The 16,600-nt window shown below is 46.7% G+C and overlaps 2 protein-coding genes and 1 long non-coding RNA gene across 3 annotated transcripts in view; 2 read left to right on the forward strand and 1 right to left on the reverse strand.

Moving 5' to 3' along the window:
* The window catches only part of EIF2D (eukaryotic translation initiation factor 2D), an 18,650-nt gene extending 7,435 nt beyond the window's left edge, over positions 1–11,215 (forward strand). Inside the window, exons 7-14 of the mRNA XM_077771972.1 lie at positions 1,622–1,667; positions 2,094–2,197; positions 2,318–2,467; positions 2,827–2,916; positions 3,589–3,684; positions 4,905–5,025; positions 9,289–9,463; positions 11,013–11,215. Of these exons, the coding sequence (XP_077628098.1) occupies positions 1,622–1,667; positions 2,094–2,197; positions 2,318–2,467; positions 2,827–2,916; positions 3,589–3,684; positions 4,905–5,025; positions 9,289–9,463; positions 11,013–11,083 (853 nt within the window). The 3' untranslated portion in view covers positions 11,084–11,215. The remainder of the gene's footprint in view (positions 1–1,621; positions 1,668–2,093; positions 2,198–2,317; positions 2,468–2,826; positions 2,917–3,588; positions 3,685–4,904; positions 5,026–9,288; positions 9,464–11,012) is intronic.
* Positions 11,216–11,752: 537 nt separating this feature from the next.
* On the forward strand, positions 11,753–16,220 carry LOC144238247 (uncharacterized). Its single transcript, XR_013337045.1, has 4 exons — positions 11,753–12,071; positions 12,530–12,600; positions 15,767–15,920; positions 16,135–16,220. It is a non-coding gene; the product is annotated as an uncharacterized LOC144238247 (long non-coding RNA).
* RASSF5 (Ras association domain family member 5) overlaps positions 13,779–16,600 on the reverse strand; it is a 29,492-nt gene continuing 26,670 nt past the window's right edge. Inside the window, exon 5 of the mRNA XM_077772016.1 lies at positions 13,779–16,179. Within this exon, the coding sequence (XP_077628142.1) occupies positions 16,027–16,179 (153 nt within the window). The 3' untranslated portion in view covers positions 13,779–16,026. The remainder of the gene's footprint in view (positions 16,180–16,600) is intronic.

Raw genomic sequence — 16,600 nt, forward strand, 5'->3', positions numbered from 1 at the left:
TGCCGCCCCCCCCCCCCCCCCCCCCCCCATCCAGAACATAGGCCCCTGGGAGAGGCACTATCACATGTGGAGAGAACCTGAGCTTTGAAAACAGCCACTTGGGCCTCAATGCCAGCTCCCAGGGTTTTGGAACAAGGTGCATTTGAACTTGTTATGAGGCTTCTTTGAACCCTCATTTTCAGTGCTTGTAAGATTGTTGTCAAGGTTAAATAGCCTGACATTTAATAAGCACTGGTAAATATCATATCAGATGGCTTGCTGATTGATGTTTACACTGAAACTCAACTTTTCTGTCTTGAGAATTTACTGTGTTTTTTAAAGTGTGGTTTTAATGTGATTGAAGGCATCCCATATGCGTGTGTGGTGGGAAACTTGGTAAATTGTCCGGACCTCGCTGCATTATTAGTAACTGGGAAAGAGGTCCTAGAGTCTTCCCTAGGATAGAGGTTCTTAACCTGGGCCGGAGGCGGGGGAAGGGGATTCTAGAAGGGCTCTGTGTATATCCCACTGCTATTGCTTGTTACATTTTGAGAAAGATGGAAGTTCTGAGAACAGGGACTGATTATGACTTTCCCAGAATCCCCTTCCCCAAATTAACAGCTGTAGGGTAGGGGTACCAAACTCTTTCTATAAAGAGCCAGGTAATAAATCTTTCATACTTTGCACACCGTACAGTCATTCTTGCATCTACTCGGCTCTACCATTTCAGCGACAGTAGTGAAGGGATGTGGCCACGTACGGCCTACAGCGCGTAGTTTGCCAAATCCTGCCCTTGGCCAGCCGCCTCAGTGAGCTTGGTGTTGGAAAGGTTCACCTTGAGGTGAAACTTTGGAGCTACAGAAAGGGGTCTAGTTTGAGGGAAGTCTCAAGCCAAATCCAGTACAGTGACCACCTGCCACATGTGGCTATTTAAATTGAAACTAATTTAAATTAAATAACATTTTAGAATTTAGTTCCTCAGTCCCATGAGTTGCATTTCAAGCACTTNTTCTATAAAGAGCCAGGTAATAAATCTTTCATACTTTGCACACCGTACAGTCATTCTTGCATCTACTCGGCTCTACCATTTCAGCGACAGTAGTGAAGGGATGTGGCCACGTACGGCCTACAGCGCGTAGTTTGCCAAATCCTGCCCTTGGCCAGCCGCCTCAGTGAGCTTGGTGTTGGAAAGGTTCACCTTGAGGTGAAACTTTGGAGCTACAGAAAGGGGTCTAGTTTGAGGGAAGTCTCAAGCCAAATCCAGTACAGTGACCACCTGCCACATGTGGCTATTTAAATTGAAACTAATTTAAATTAAATAACATTTTAGAATTTAGTTCCTCAGTCCCATGAGTTGCATTTCAAGCACTTAATAGCCACATGTGGCTAGTGGCTACCATAGTGGGTAGACAGACAGAGAACACTCCGTATTTACAGAAAGGTCTGATGGACCGCAGTGATCTAGATTGTGCTGAGGTCGGTATCCCTCTCTGATGCCACCACTGGGCAGAGGGGTCTGGAACATCGGCTACTACGTGAACGTGGAGGGGAAAGACTGAGGAACAATGTGCGCCTGTCAGGACCGGGCAGCTCCCACCACGGCTGCTCTGCTAGCTTAACTTGCCTTTTCATCTGTCACCAGCCCTGAAGGACGACAGCTGGACATGAAGAAGTCCAGCTACAAAAAGGTAAGCAGGTCCCTTCTCTGCATTCCCACACACAGGGTCACGTAGGGGCAGCCGTGCCATGAGCTGGATGGACACTGGGGAAGCCCTGTCTGTAGCGCTCAGGCTGGGATTAAACTTTTTGACTCCTGGTATCAGAGGGGAAAGAAACTCTCCCTGGGCTGAGGCAGTTGGGTGGTCACCCACTCCCCTCTGTCCCTTCCACCCCTTTATCTCTGACCAGAGTTCTGAAATGTTTCAACAGTAAGTCTGTAGCAGTTTCTCACTCCCTGAGCCTCAGGGTAGAGGCCTCCCAGTTCCTGGTTTGATGAGGGCAGGGACTGTCATGTGTCCCACGCAAGGACGGGCCAGGCTCTGCATGTGGCACATCAGGCGCTCAGGTGTGTGTGCCGTCGGTGGAGTCCCTAGTGCCGGCCCTTTCTCCCTCAGCTCTCTAAGTTCCTGCAGCACATGCAGCAGGAGCAGATTATCCAGGTGAAGGAGCTGAGCAAAGGGGTGGAGAGCATCGTGGCTGTGGACTGGAAGCATGAGAGGTGAGTGTGGGAGGCCCGGTCACCGGAGCTCAGCTGGCCCGGGGCACCAGGGCCCCGGACAGGGTGTTGCCGACATGCTAGTATAAAATGTGTTTTTTCTTTCCTTCTGCCGGGTTTTAGGATCACATCTTTCGTCATAGCTGAGCCCTCCCCGGCCTCCCAGACAATCCAGGAGGGTAGCAGGGAACAGCCCTATCACCCTCCAGATATAAAATCCCTCTACTGTGTCCCAGCCAGCATGACTCTGCTCTTCCAGGAGTCTGGCCACAAGTGAGTTTTTGGAGAGCGACCCTCCTCTGCCTGCTTGCTGTTCTGGCCGTAGATCCTCTCCAGCTGAGTAGCGTTCTCTGGGACTGGCAGACATGCTCCGCCCTGTCCTCCCTTCCTCCCCCCTCCCGCTTCCAGCCTCCTGCCCCTGGGAAGCATCTCTGAACAAATGAGAGTAGGCCTCTCCCTTTTCCACCTGTAAGTGTGCTGCACAAGGTCCTGCTCACGTCAGTCAGGAAAGGGAAGAAAATAGAGATCAGAGAACCCAGGAAAGAAGCCTGCCCGGCAGAGAGAGAGCCTTGGTGTCCGCAGTTTATCTCCTGGCACAGCACAAACTAACCCCCTGGTCACTTCTGACCTAGGAAGGGGAGCGTTCTCGAGGGCGGTGAGGTCCGGACGATCGTCATCAACTACGTCAAGAAAAACGACCTGGTTGATGCGGACAACAAAAAGTGAGTGAGTGTGGGGCTCTGCTGGAGAGAGTCCCTGACGACACACACTTGACCCCCCCTGTGGAGGGTGTCTGCGCTGGAGGGGAGCGGGGGAGAGCACAGCCATTTAGAACAGCAGTTTCTGAGCCTGGGGCTGTGGACACCTTGAGTTGTTGTCTAGGTGCTTAGATCCATGTGTGTTCTCAGCTGTATGGTCTACTCAGACTGGAGCCTGAGTTCGTATCAGCACACATATATCTGCTAATGGTTTTCAAATGGCAGGTGCTGTTGTGAGGGATAAAATGCAAACTTAGAAAAATTATACCGAAGTCCTTGTGGCTTTTTGGTGTTCTCTGTTTTCTTAGTAAGTGGATACAAAAGGTAAACTACTAAATGAAGACATCCCCATGGTCCAGCAGTTGGGAACTACTCGCCTAATCATGGTTAGTTAGCAGAACTGAGCCAAGGATCCCAAGGCACCCTCTCCTCCACCATCTGCAATGCCCTTGTTCTAGGAAAACCTTCCTTATGTCCCATCTACAGGGTACACTGCTTCATGGACTGTGGTCCCTGAATTGGCTCTAATGGTTCTGGATGACAACAAAGGACATGTAAGAGACTGAATCCTGAGCTGGCCCTCGGGTCAGTAGGGGTGGGAATGGCATTTCTTTATTGCGTTTTCTATCCCTTCAGTCTTGTGAAATTGGATCCCATCCTATGTGACTGCATCTTAGAGAAAAACGAACAGCACACAGTCATGAAGCTTCCATGGGACAGTCTCCTGACCAGGTAAATGAGGATTGGCGGTCCCTCTCCATTGTTCCCCCCCACCCCCAATGTCTATCACATTGGACTGTAGAGTTGTCACTGTCTTAGTCTTTGATTTTTCTCTCCGTAATTCAACTGATAATTGTCTGCATAAACACAGGCTTGGTGATTTTGGAAGATCCTTAGAATGATTTGAGCCAACACAGTACAGAAGAGAACTTAAGGGGCGCCTGGGTGGCTCAGTCAGTTAGGCGTCTGACTTCAGCTCAGGTCATGATCTGACACCACATCGGGCTTTGCCTGGAGCCTCCTTTGGAGTCTGTGTCTCTCTCTCTTCTCTTTCTGCCCCTCTGCTGCTCACATTGTGTGTGTGTGTGTGTGTGTGTGTGTGTGTGTGTGTGTGTGTCTCTCAAAAAAGAAAACCTTAAAAATTTTTTAAAAATAACTTAAAAGGGAGAAAGAAGGACAATGAATTAAAAATAACTTCAGAAAGATTTAGAAGCAAAAAGAAGGCTAGGGCAAAAATTGCCTTAAAGTCTTCCAAAGAAAAATTCGTATTCCTTGTTTTTGTTCCACAGGTCAAAACTGAAAATTATGTACATCAGGAGTTTGCAAACTACAGCCCATGGGCCAGATATGGCCCGCTACCTCTTTTTTTAGAACATAGCCACACCCATTTGCTTATATATTGCCTTTCGGTTGCTTTCATGTCACCATGGCAGAGTTGAGTGTTTGCACAGACCCTATGGCCCTTTAAGGCGTAGATAATTTCCATCTGGACCTTCATAGAAAAAGTTTGTCAATCCCAAAAGATGGAAGGTAGACCCTCTTTGTGGTAAAGACATTCTCTCAAAGATTCATTGGAACATGTCACAAATGTGAAGCATCACTTTTAGCACACAGGGTGCCGGAGAGTCTTGAGTCAGGGCGTAAACTCCACAAGGCAGCCCGGAGAGATTTTCAGAAAGCTGGGCCGCTGGACGGTTTCCAGGGATTCAAGTCACTGATGATCCCTTCCCTGAATCTAAGGGCCTTGACTTTGGCCAAGCTTTAGGGATCTTTAAAAAATATTGGAGTTTCTGATGTGTTTGGGCATGGGTGATGTCAGCGATTCTGAGTGCAGCCCAGGGCAGACCACTGCCTGCGAGATTGGCTCACACCCAGCTGCCTGCTCGCAGTGGGGGATGAGGAGGTGGCTTCTGTGGCTTTATCAGTCTATAGCTTATGAACTCCTATTTCAGATGTTTGGAAAAATTGCAGCCGGTGTATCAAGTGACTTTTCCAGGACAAGAGCCCATTGTGAAGAAAGGCAAAATCTGCCCAATTGACATCACCTTAGCACAGAGAGCATCTAATAAAAAGGTAATTTTTAAAAGACACAATGTTGGAAGATGGTGATTTAATATTCCTGCTCTAAGTTCTAGTCTCTACAAAGTGACTGGAGGATTTTAGATTGGCCCCAAATACCACAAAGGTAGTTAATGAAGGAGCCATGTTTGCATGAGTGGGCTGGGCTTTGTAGAAAACAGGTATCCCCCGCTCACTCCCTGCCCGCTGGGATTTTGTGCTGGGAAACTCTCTAGAGCCTAGTTCCAAAGGTAAACAACATTTTATTTTTATTTTTTTCTTAGACCTATTATGGGCTTTCAGCTCTTACTCATTGTTACTTCTAGGGCCTTGTTCAGTGAAAATAGCTTGTAAAGAAGTGTGTTTAGCCTGGCAACAGAGTCGTAGGGAACATTCTATCTGTCTTCAAGTGTATGAAAAGCTGTTTTTGGGAAAATGAGTGCACTTATTCTGAGATGCTTTGGGAAGACAAATGGGAATACTGGGTGGAAATCCCAAGAAGACATACTTGGTTTCCAAATAAAGAACTTTCTAATGTATGGTTATGAGAGTAGGCTTTGGCATTAGAGAAATGTGGGTTCAAATGTGGCCTTGCTGCTTGACCTTGAGAAAGTTAATGTTTTTTTTTTTTAATTTTGCCTGAGTTTACTAATGTGAACCATGAGGAATATACATGGGTGAAGCACTTAGAATCATATTTGACCTATAAGCAGTAAATGAGAACCAATAATGATAACATCAATAATAATTAGCAACAGGCACTATTTCTTAAGTGTGTAATCATGTGCCAGACCCTGTACTAAGTAATTTCTATTGTATACAGGTTTGTCACGCTATTTGTTTGTTTATTATTATTATTATTAATATAATTCATTGTCAAATTGACATACAGTGTGTATAGGGTGCTCTTGGTTAGGGGGGTAGATTCCCGTGGTTCATCGCTTACATACAACACCCAATGCTCATCCAACAAGTGACCTCCTCCATGCCCATCACCCATTTTCCCCTCTCCCCCACTACCCATCAGCCCTCAGTTTGTTCTCTGTATTTAAGAGTCAAGTGATTTGCCTCCCTCCCTTTCTGTTTGTAACTATTTTTTCCCCCTTCCTTTTTCCCATGGTCTTCTGTTAAGTGTCTCAAGTTCCATATATGAGTGAAAACATATGATATCTGTCTGTCTCTGACTGACTTATTTCACTTACATAATAGCCTCTAGTTCCATCCATTTGTTGCAAATGGCATGATATCATTCTCATTGCCAAGTAGTAGTCCAGTATACATATAAACCACATCGTCTTTATTCATGCATCAGTTGACGGACATTTAGGCTCTTTCCACAATTTGGCTATTGTTGAAAGCGCTGCTATAAACATTGGGGTATATGTGCCCCTATGCAACAGCACTCCTGTATCCTTTGGATAAATTCCTAGTGGTGCTATAGCTGGGTCTTACGGTAGTTCTAGTTTTAATTTTTTGAGGAACTTCCACACTGTTTTCCAGAGTGGCCAGACCAGTTTGCATTCCCATCAACAGTGCAGGGGAGGTCCCGTTTCTCCACATCCTCACTAGCATCTGTTTCCTAAGTGGTTAATTTTAGCCACTCTGACCGGTGTGAGGTGGTATCTCAGTGTGATTTTGATGTGTATTTCCCTGATGATGAGTGATGTTGAGCATCTTTTCATGTGTCGGCCATCTGGACGTCTTCTTTGGAAAAGTGTCTGCTCATGTCTTCTGTCCATTTCTTCACTGGATCATTTGTTTTTTGAGTGTTGAGTTTGGTAAACTCTTTATAGATTTTGGATACTAACCCTTTCTTTATCTCATGTGTCATTTGCAAACATCTTTTCACATTCTGTTGGTTGCCTTTTAGTTTGGTTGATTCTTTCCTTTGCAGTCCAGAAACTTTTTAACTTGATGAGGTCCCAGTTTCATTTTTGCTTTTAATTCCCTGGCCTTTGGAGGTGGGTTGAACAAGAAATTGCTGTGGCTGAGGTCAAAGAGGTTGTTGCCTGTTTTCTCCTCTAGGGTTTTGATGGTTTCCTGTCTCACATTTAGGTCATGCATCCATTTTGAGTTTATTTTTGTGTATGTTGTAAGAAAGTGGTCCAGTTTCATTCTTTTACTTTTTACTGTCCAGTTCTACCAGCACCATTTGCTAAAGAGATTGTCTTTTTTTCATTGGATACTCTTTCTTGCTATGTCAGAGATGAGTTGGCCATACATTTGTTGGTCCAATTCTGGGTTCTCTGTTCTATTCCGCTGGTCTATGTATTTGTTTTTGTGCCAGTACCATACTTTCTGAATTATTACCGCTTTGCAGTAGAGGCTAAAGTCTGGGATTGTGATGCCTCCCACTTTGGTTTTCTTTTTCAATGTTACTTTGGCTCTTCGGGGTCTTTTGTGGTTCTGTCCAAATTTTAGGATTGTTTGTTCTGGCTTTGAGAAGAATGCTGGTGCAATTTTGATTGGAATTGGATTGAATGTGTAGATTGCTTTGGGTAGTATTGACATTTTAACAATATTTGTTCTTCTAATCCATGAGCATGGAATGTTTTTCCATTTCTTTATGTCTTCTTCAATCCCCCACTATATAAAGTGGAGCACTCCTCTGAATCTTTTTGTAAGCTGAATGGGTTGTAAAGCAAAAAAAAAAAAGCAATTACCATGAATTTATATGGAAAAAATTTTGCATGTTCTTGGACCCCGAAAATAACCTCTCTTAGGGTTTTCTGATACTTCAGGACACATCTTGCTAACAGATACACAGAATAGATGGAGATAAGGGCCAGATGCTCAGAGTTCAAAACTCTGACGACTAGACACTGAGATGCCAAGTATAGTTCCCAGGGAAGGAGTAGGTGGGGCATTCTCGTGCCTTGGGCATGTGCTGCCTCTATGAGGGCTCCCAGGAAGACCAGTGCTGAGCGCCATTTGCCTTTTCACATCTTTTTTGCAAAAGCGAAAACTCTGTGGATTTGAATCAGTTAACAAAAACAGGTACTACTGTAGGTCTTATGAGTACTACTGTAGGTCTTTTCATAAGAGCCAAGTGCCATACTGTGGACTCTGAAAAGGCAGGGAATGCTTATATTAACTTATTTAAACATTAATTTTTAATATTAATGGTTATGGTTAGAATTGTCCAAAATTAAAATTGGTGCTTTCCAAAATAGGGAGTTATTGTCTGGAGGTACGCAAGCAAAGATCGGGCGACCCCTTGGGGGAAGATGTAGCCAGGAGTTCATGCATCAGATGGGGGTGCTGGAATAGATGTGACCTCTAATGTCATCAATTCTGAGAGTCTCCGGGGCTGGAGTCCCTTGACAGGCCTGGGTTATTTGGAACCTGTGACTTTATTGAGAGCAGCCCTCCCCAACCCACTCCTGATGGTAACACACTCTACCATCTCTAGTCACAAATGCGAGAGAACTTGTTTCAAAAAGGGGAGAATGGTGATTTTTTTTAAGTGTCAATAGTCTTTTTTAATCTCAAAATGACATCTATGTCATTTGTAAAGTTGATGAATAATAGAAAAATGAAATGTGTTCCTGATGAAATGCTTGATATTAAGGAATTATTGTCCATTTATTTTTAGGTGTGATGATGGCTTTGTCTTTATATTTGAGAGAACACTTATCTTTTGGAGCTACGTACAAAAGCATTTGTAGATAAAATGATCTGATGTGCAGGAGGATTTGCTTTAAAGTAATATGGACGGGGATCTAGGTGAATTGAGGTTGATCCTGAGTTGATAATTGTTGAAGTCAGTGATGGGAACATAGGAGCTCAGTTGTCAGTTCTACTTTTATTTATGTTTTAAATTCTCCATAATAAAAGAACTTAAAATTTTTTTTAAATCTTTATTTTTGAGAAAGAGAGAGAGTGCAAGCAGAGGAGGGGCAGAGAGAGAGGGAGACACAGAAACCCAAGCAGTCTCCAGGTTCTGAGCTGTCAGCAGAGAGCCTGACATGGGGCTCAAACTCAAAAAAGCGAGTTCATGACTTGAGCTGAAATCGGACGCTTAATCGACTGAGCCACTCAGGCGCCCCATAAAAGAATTTTTTAAAAAGTATATGTTACATGTGGGATAGAGAGTATTCCATTAAGTATATATATTGGATGGGATAGAAGGAAACAAAAAGTATAAAAATAAAGTACATGGAGGAAAAGGTACTGTGGGTGTGGGGATGGTGAACATAGAGGCTGTGGAGGCTCCAGAAGGCTCCGGGAAGGGGAGGGTTTGTGGCTACATTTGCCATCAGTCTTCTGTCCCCACAGGTGACTGTTGTCCGGAACTTGGAGGCCTATGGCCTGGACCCATGTTCAGTGGCTGCCATCCTCCAGCATCGATGCCAGGCTAGCACGACTGTCACTCCTGCCCCTGGGGCCAAGGACAGCCTGCAAGTCCAGATCCAGGGGAACCAGGTCCATCACCTCAGCCGGCTGTTGCTTGGTAAGCATCCCCTCTTAAGGAGCAGAGACACCGGCCTAAGTTGGCAGAAATTTTCCCACCAATTCAAGTCACACCAGTCATCAGAATCTATGTGGCCATATGGTTTTTAGCGGCCAGCAAGAGCTGGAGCTAAAATTTGATCCAGATCCTTTGTGCCGCTCCCCCATCTCACCTCCCCGCCAAATTCAGGGCTCTCTCCAGCATGCTATCAGAGTAGTTTCCTTCCTGGCTCTGCCTTTTATAAAACACTTTTTGAGCCTCCAGACTGGGCTAGGTACTTTGCTGGGCTTTATGCAGGCATGATCTCTCTTAATCTGACGATACTGCAGAACCGTTTCTGTTCTGCCCATGAGGGAACTGAGCTTCAGAGAGGTTCAGTACCTTGCCCTGAGATACTCAACTGTTCGGTGTTGTAGCTCAGCTCTGAACTTTGATTTGTCACACCCTAGAGTCTAAGTTCTCTCTACCACCTCAGGGGCTCCCAGCCTCCAGTTTGTCCTCAGTTCACGCCATCTCTGCCTGAGTCAGCTTTCTAAAACCAACGTGATCGCATCACTCTCCTGTAAAAACTCCTTATGCCTCATCACTGCTTTCAGAATAAGCTCGTACGCTCAGTAGATAGGAGCCTCCCAGGCCAGATCGCCTTCCACTCAGGGTCTCTGGCAGCTCTCTCCCCCACCCCTGGGCCTCTGCTGTGCTGCCGCCCTTGCTGTTCCCCAGATGCACTGGGCACATTCACACTTGGTGCTTTGGTTCCCTCGCCTGGGGCGCCCTCCCACGCCCACACCTGCTCGACCATAGGGGCTCATTGGCCCAGCTTAGGGGTCACACGAAGCCTGTCTCAGAGCGGCCCCGTTTTTTCTGCCCTTAAATTAGCATTTAAGAAATTGCCAGTGTGGTACTTTCCAGTTGTGCTTATGTTTCTGGTTAGTGTCTGCAGCTTGGCCAGTTTTTTCTAATATCAACACTCTGCTAGACTGAGCAGCTTAAGTCAGAGACCTTGCCTTCTTCATCCCGTTCATGCTCAGGGCCTGGCATAGTAAGTGCTCAATAAGCAAATGTATTTTAGGGCCTAAGGCAGTACCCTGTAGCTAATTTTTGGAGTTGACCCCTTTAAGTGAAGAACTCCTATCTGAGATGCTGAGAAGAAATACAGAGGAAAATAGCCAAGCACATGACTAAACACAAACGCACACATTCTCTCTCATGAGAAAATTATAAATGCCTCAAGTATACCTAGAAAGTGGCTATCAGTGTGAAAATTGCTAAAATACACACTTCAGCCATGAGGTATCAGGATAAATGGTCCATCCCAGACGGCTCCCCAGAGGAGCTAGGTTTGAGTTGGGTATAGGAGAGCCAGGTCACATAATGGAGGTTGATGGAATGGAACTTCACAACAGAAATGAGTACACAGTGGGGCGAGAGGGCTGGGAAGTAGCTATGCGCTGGGTCGGCCCATGGGGGTCTGGGCCAAGGGCAGGTGGTGGCGGGGAGGGAACAGGAGGAGAGCAACCCCACTGAGGAGTTTCTGCTTTTTGGATTGTAGAAGAGTATCAGCTTCCTCGAAAATACATCCAAGGCCTAGAAAAGGCCCCCAAACCTGGCAAGAAGAAGTAACAGACTCTTGTTTCATGCGGACGAGCCAGTGGAAATCCAAGCTCTGGGCTGGTAATTTATATGAGCATTTCCAGCTTTTACAAATGAAACCATATAATTCTTTACCAAAATAAATTTTTATTCTAATCTAAATCTGATTTCCCTCGTTTCCTCCACTTAGCTAACATGTAGTAAAATTTTCAAGTCCTACGCCAATTGTTTTTTTAATGTTTATTTATTTTTGAGAGAGAGAAAGATAGAATGGGAGTGGAGGAGAGGCAGAGGGAATGAGAGAGACCCAGAATCCGAAGCAGGCTCCAGGCTCTGACCTGTCAACACAGAGCCCGACACAGGGCTCGAACTCACGAACTATGAGATCATGACCTAATTTGAAATCAAGAGTCAGAGGCTTAACCAACTGAGCCACCTGGCACCTCAGTCTTATGCCAATTCAAATTGACATAAGAGGCTGTCGTGGAGTGCCTTTTCTATATGTGTGATTTCAGTGGGTTTAGTGCCTTTCCTGCATTCAAGGCCAGAGCACCCATCCTCAGGCAGGTAGGGACCTCCTGTGTTTAAAGCCCCTCCCAGCAAATAGTCCACAGCCTCTTGCTCATCTCTTCCTACTACCCGATTAACCCTTCTAGCCCCAAAATAGTGCCTTCCCATCTCTAAAGGGTTAGTCGTATAGAACCCGAACTCAGCTGTTCTCTACCATCAAGCAAGGCAAAAGAAGAAAGGCTTGGCGCTACTCTGCAGCAACATTTGGGCTAGATAGAAATAAGAAATCCTAAAAGCACATGGGTTTCTCTACAACAGCGATTCTTCCCTAATGCTGGCACGTTGCCGCTGGCGATGGTAGATTGTGATGTGGCTGCAGCATGATGGCCTTGTTACAGGGAAGAGTGTTATCCAACAAATGCTTTCTTTAGCCCTGAACTTCTTAACTGGGGGCTCATGGAAGAGGTCTTTAGTTGGTCCTCAGAGGATCTGTGAACTCCATGAAATGGTACGCAAGATTTTTTTGTATGATCATTTTCCTAAGAGAAGTTACCATGCTTTTGCCACATTCCCAGCGGGATCACTGCCAAAACGGTTCAGAACCACCGCTCTGGTCCCTGCTCAGTTCCTGGAAGTCACTTCCGTGAGTAAAGCTCTTCTGGTACAAAAGGAAGGAATGAGAGCTGAGCTGAATTCTTTTAGAGTCCTTTGGTTTTTACCGTCAGAGTTCAGTTTACTTCTTTCTTTTCTTTCTCATCTCACTTTTTTTTTTTTAATTGAGATAAGACTTGAATATATCCGTAATATTCACAAATTACCCATCTGGGGCTGGAAAGGAAGGAATGGATATAAGAGTATATGTGTAACGCCTCCTACCTTTTTCTATTAGACCCAGAATAATAGTCCTTGTCACTTGTGACTTGCTGTAGGTAAACCCCTTAATTTTACTAATCCTCTCTCTGCCAGTACGGGTGTATGGAACCAAGGGAGTTTGACCCCAAACAAGATTCTATTACAACAGAACCTGAGGGACTATGGTATGTATAGTAGTGATGAAATGTGATCCTTATATGAATATAGATAACATGTAGTACTTCATAAGGTTCTTTCACAAACATGATTGGCTTTGCACGGTCTTGGCGGGCAGGATTGGAGGCCCAGAGAGGTTGAATCTTGCCTTGGTGATCTCTGTTAAAGACACAAAGCCAGTAAGCAGTGAGGGTGGGTCTGAAGTGAACATCCACTCCTAACTGTGGCTTAACCAGAATTCTTCCAGGATAGTCCTGTCAGGACCTGTGCTTTGAATGGTGTTTCCAGTAACGATGACACATTTGCATTGAGTCATCTTCCCTTTCCTCCTTGTGAACGGGCAGTAGGTACGGTAGGTACGGTAAGAAGGCTGGGGAAGGTTATGCTGTTTAATGGGTTGGTTGGTTTGTTTCTGTGTGCTAAGCCAAACACTATTGAGGTCAAACCCGTAACTTTGAACATAATCCCGTGCGTTACCAGATGAATTTCAGTGAAAAGCAGAAACTGGTTCATGTCTAGGTTTTGGCAAAGTTATTGAAAGACATACTTCTTGGAGGTCTAGGTGAACAAGTGTTACAGATGAGCACCATTCTGGGGTAACTTTAGGGACAGCTATTGGATCGAGCATCCTCTTATCCAGGGAGCTAGGGAGTGAGCTGGCTGTCACCACTGGAAGGCCGGCAAGAATTCCTCTTAATAGCTTTACATGGCTGCTTCTTGATGGAAGTTAGATAATGCTAATGTGGAAGAGTCTTTTTACTCACCTCATCTAGGCCTCCTCCAGGTGAGCTGATCTTAAACTCTCAGAGGTGTGTCCTATCTGCCTTATTTTTAAATAATTCCAGAAATGGAGGAATCCTTGTCTGCCTGAGTAGCCTGTCCTGATGTCTAATCAGCCTTAGCTCCAGAAAGCCCCCTCCTCTCTTCTCACTCGGGAAGCCCTTCTGTAGCACATCCCCTTTCCTCTCCTGCTCTGGGAGGGGCATGACAGCCGGTCACCGGGGCAGCACCCTCCAGCCCATGAGTCCCGTCCCTTTTCTCCAGATTATCTGAACAGCAGCCTTCACTCCTGTTCACTGGCAAAAGAGAATCTGCCAAGAAGCGCGTGCCCTTCCTTGTTCCCACCCTCTCTCCCAGCTCCCTGTTTCCCAGAGATGGTGAAGGCCAAAGATGTCTCCAGTCTGAATCCTTTTTGCAACGAGCTTTTATTACTTTTTTTAAAACCCATATAAGAAAGACATTTAAAAAGAAAATATCCTCAAAACAAACATGTATGCACTGGGCAACACGAGGGTAGAAGGCACTGCCAGCAGTCATACCCACCTCTGGGGGAAGGGATAATCTACACAGACTGTGTTCCAAGGCTTGGGCCTTGGCACGGTTCCTGGGTCTAACTGTGCTTTAGATAAAAGTCGGAATTTCCCCATAACCTTTTTATTTCATAAACACCCCTATCTCTGTATATATAGCTATATGCCCTTATGTATATATGGACGTGACTTATTTTTCCTTCTCAAAAATAAAATGGCCGCCCCATCAGAGGGAGGCCCTCAGCAGCATTCACAGTGGCTGCAGCAGGAGCCGTGCCTTCCATTAATGTTACAGACATGCAGCATGAAGGAAAAAGGGACTCTCTACCCACTCCCTTTAATATACAGCAGGGAGAGAGATTTCTTACGGGAGGGAAGTGGTAAGGCTGAGCAGGAGATGGCGGATAACCAGGGCTTGGGGGGCTGCTTCTCAAAAATCTTGAGCTGCTAGTAGCTTGTCTTGCTTTTGCAGCTTTGAAGACGACACACAGTTTGGATGACAAGGGGTCAGCATTCCTTCTGGGGTCAGGGGCAATATGGATGCAGTGAAGGGTCAGGGAGGGGACTTCTGAGGCTACACAAAGAAGCTGGGGCTCAACCTGACCCAAGCAGGACCTGGGAAGGCAGAGGAGACTGAAGAAGTGGTCTCTCAGAGGCTGGACTGCAAAACCGCCCCTGCTTTGGAAGCTAAAAATTCTCCCTCCGTACGGGAGTGTCTTTATAGTCCTGGCTACTTGCTTCAGTTGTCTGGCTAGTTTATTTTTAAGTTTGCACCTGAACAAGGAGCCAGTACATGTGTAAGTTAGGAATCCGACCCACCCTGTCCACGTAGTTTGACATCACTTCTTGGGAGTCAAAGCCCAGGACCTTAGATGGAAGGAGGCCTTTGACTCTTGACCCACTCTTGGAGGGAGGGCTCTCCTGGCCTTGCCTCCCACACCGCTGTGGTCCTCGCAGGAGCAGGCCAGCCGTAGAGCATCAAGCAAGTGCACCCTGCTCCTGTCTCTCTCTCAAAACAAAAAGGCACTGAGGTCAGCGGGGAGCCAGGCCACAGGCTCACTGAGCGCAGTGCCACAGGCTGGCCCGGGCTTCAGAACACAAAGGACTCCTGTGTTGGCTGAGCTGGAGGTTCCCCAGGCTGTAATCAAGGCAGCTCCTCTACAGCACCTGGAGACCCCAGAGTCCTGGCGGGAGGAGAGAGGCAGCGCCGCAGGCCACGGGGGACAGCAGCACAGCCAGGCTGTCCCCAGCTCCCTGGCGGGGGGAAGGCCGGAGACAAGTTGGACACACTTCTCTGTGACGCTTTTTGGCTTTCTCAGACTGCCTGATTTCCACTCCCCCAGGAGACATTTAAAGTGGTAAATGGCTGGTTTCCCTTTGGTGGGAACACATGATGATGATGTCAATGTCAAATTCAAAACTGTAACAAAAACAAACACTTGTTTGTTCATGACAAAGACGTGACTGTCACACTTGCGCAGATATATATGCCTTTGGGTTTACATGTGCACAGACTCTTGAGTGATGAGGGCCGGGGCGGGCTGCAGCTTCTCTGGAACTCTCTGAGCCAGCCTCAGCTTTGGTGCTCCCTACCTGAGCATCTGGGGCCAGTGGCTTTATGACCTTCCCTTGAGCATGAACAATGGGCACCTTGGGACAGTGAGGGGACAGTCCTCTTACGAGCATTATCCTGCTTTCCAGGGCTCAGCTCAGATCTGCTAAAGGAACATGCTACAATTTTTTACTCATAAATAAAGGTCTGTGGGTGGCAAATACGAGAGAAACTGAAGACGAGTAAAAGCCAGAGAAAGAACATAACAGCTCTAAAACCTTTCTTCTTTCCTTTGCCGGCTGGTGTGAACAGTTCCAGTCCGGTGAGGAGAGGGGCAGCCGGTTGGCTTCCGGAAGGATCACCGAGGACCGCGGCTGCTCTCTCCCCCATCCTTCTCGGCAGCGAGTGGCAGGCCTGCGCACACCCGTGTCCCTCAGAGGTTTCGGACCACATCTGGGACTGCCAGGTGGGCACAAAAGCACCCGCCGGAGGTGTCCTGAGAAAAAGTGTCTGTTGCAAAATAATAATCATAAAAATAAATCCATGGGCACCAGAAGAGGAAGCAGGACCGGTTACCCAGGTTTGCCCTGGGATTCTCTTAGGGCCTCCTCCAGTCTCTGCCTAAACTTGTCATACTTCTTCTGCACTTGTTGGATTTTGTCCTGCTCCTCTTTTTCCAGGATCGTTAGGAAGTTCTGGAGCTCGGGGATGGAGAAGGCGTCCCACTGCGAGGCATGAGGGGGATGAGGGAGAAACAGAAGAGGAGACCGGTCAGAAGCCGCACCAGCTGAGGGGCCCACACTGCCTCCCGCGTGTGCATGGTTCACAAACGGTGTGCTACTGAGTAGGCAGATGCAGTGCATAAAGCTTGGGTTTCCCTTGTCATACCAGCAACCAGATTTCAGATCCTGGCATCTCATGACCAAAAGGTACCAGTCCATGAATGGTGTTTTATTTGGAGGATCAACCATCTTCCATTTTGTCTGTGGCAGCTGAGATCTGCCCGGGGCCCCCGCTGGCCTGTTTAGCTGTCTGCTGTGGGGCGATGAGCCACTGGCTCTCAGTGTGCAGACCCCCAAGAGGCAGATGAGCTGGACTCGGCCTCCGGAGACCAGGTTTCAGCCTGACTGCACCACATGGTCTTGG

The sequence above is a fragment of the Crocuta crocuta genome, unplaced genomic scaffold (genome assembly GCF_008692635.1).
Source record: "Crocuta crocuta isolate KB4526 unplaced genomic scaffold, BGI_CrCroc_1.0 scaffold318, whole genome shotgun sequence".
Taxonomy (NCBI): Eukaryota; Metazoa; Chordata; class Mammalia; order Carnivora; family Hyaenidae; genus Crocuta; species Crocuta crocuta.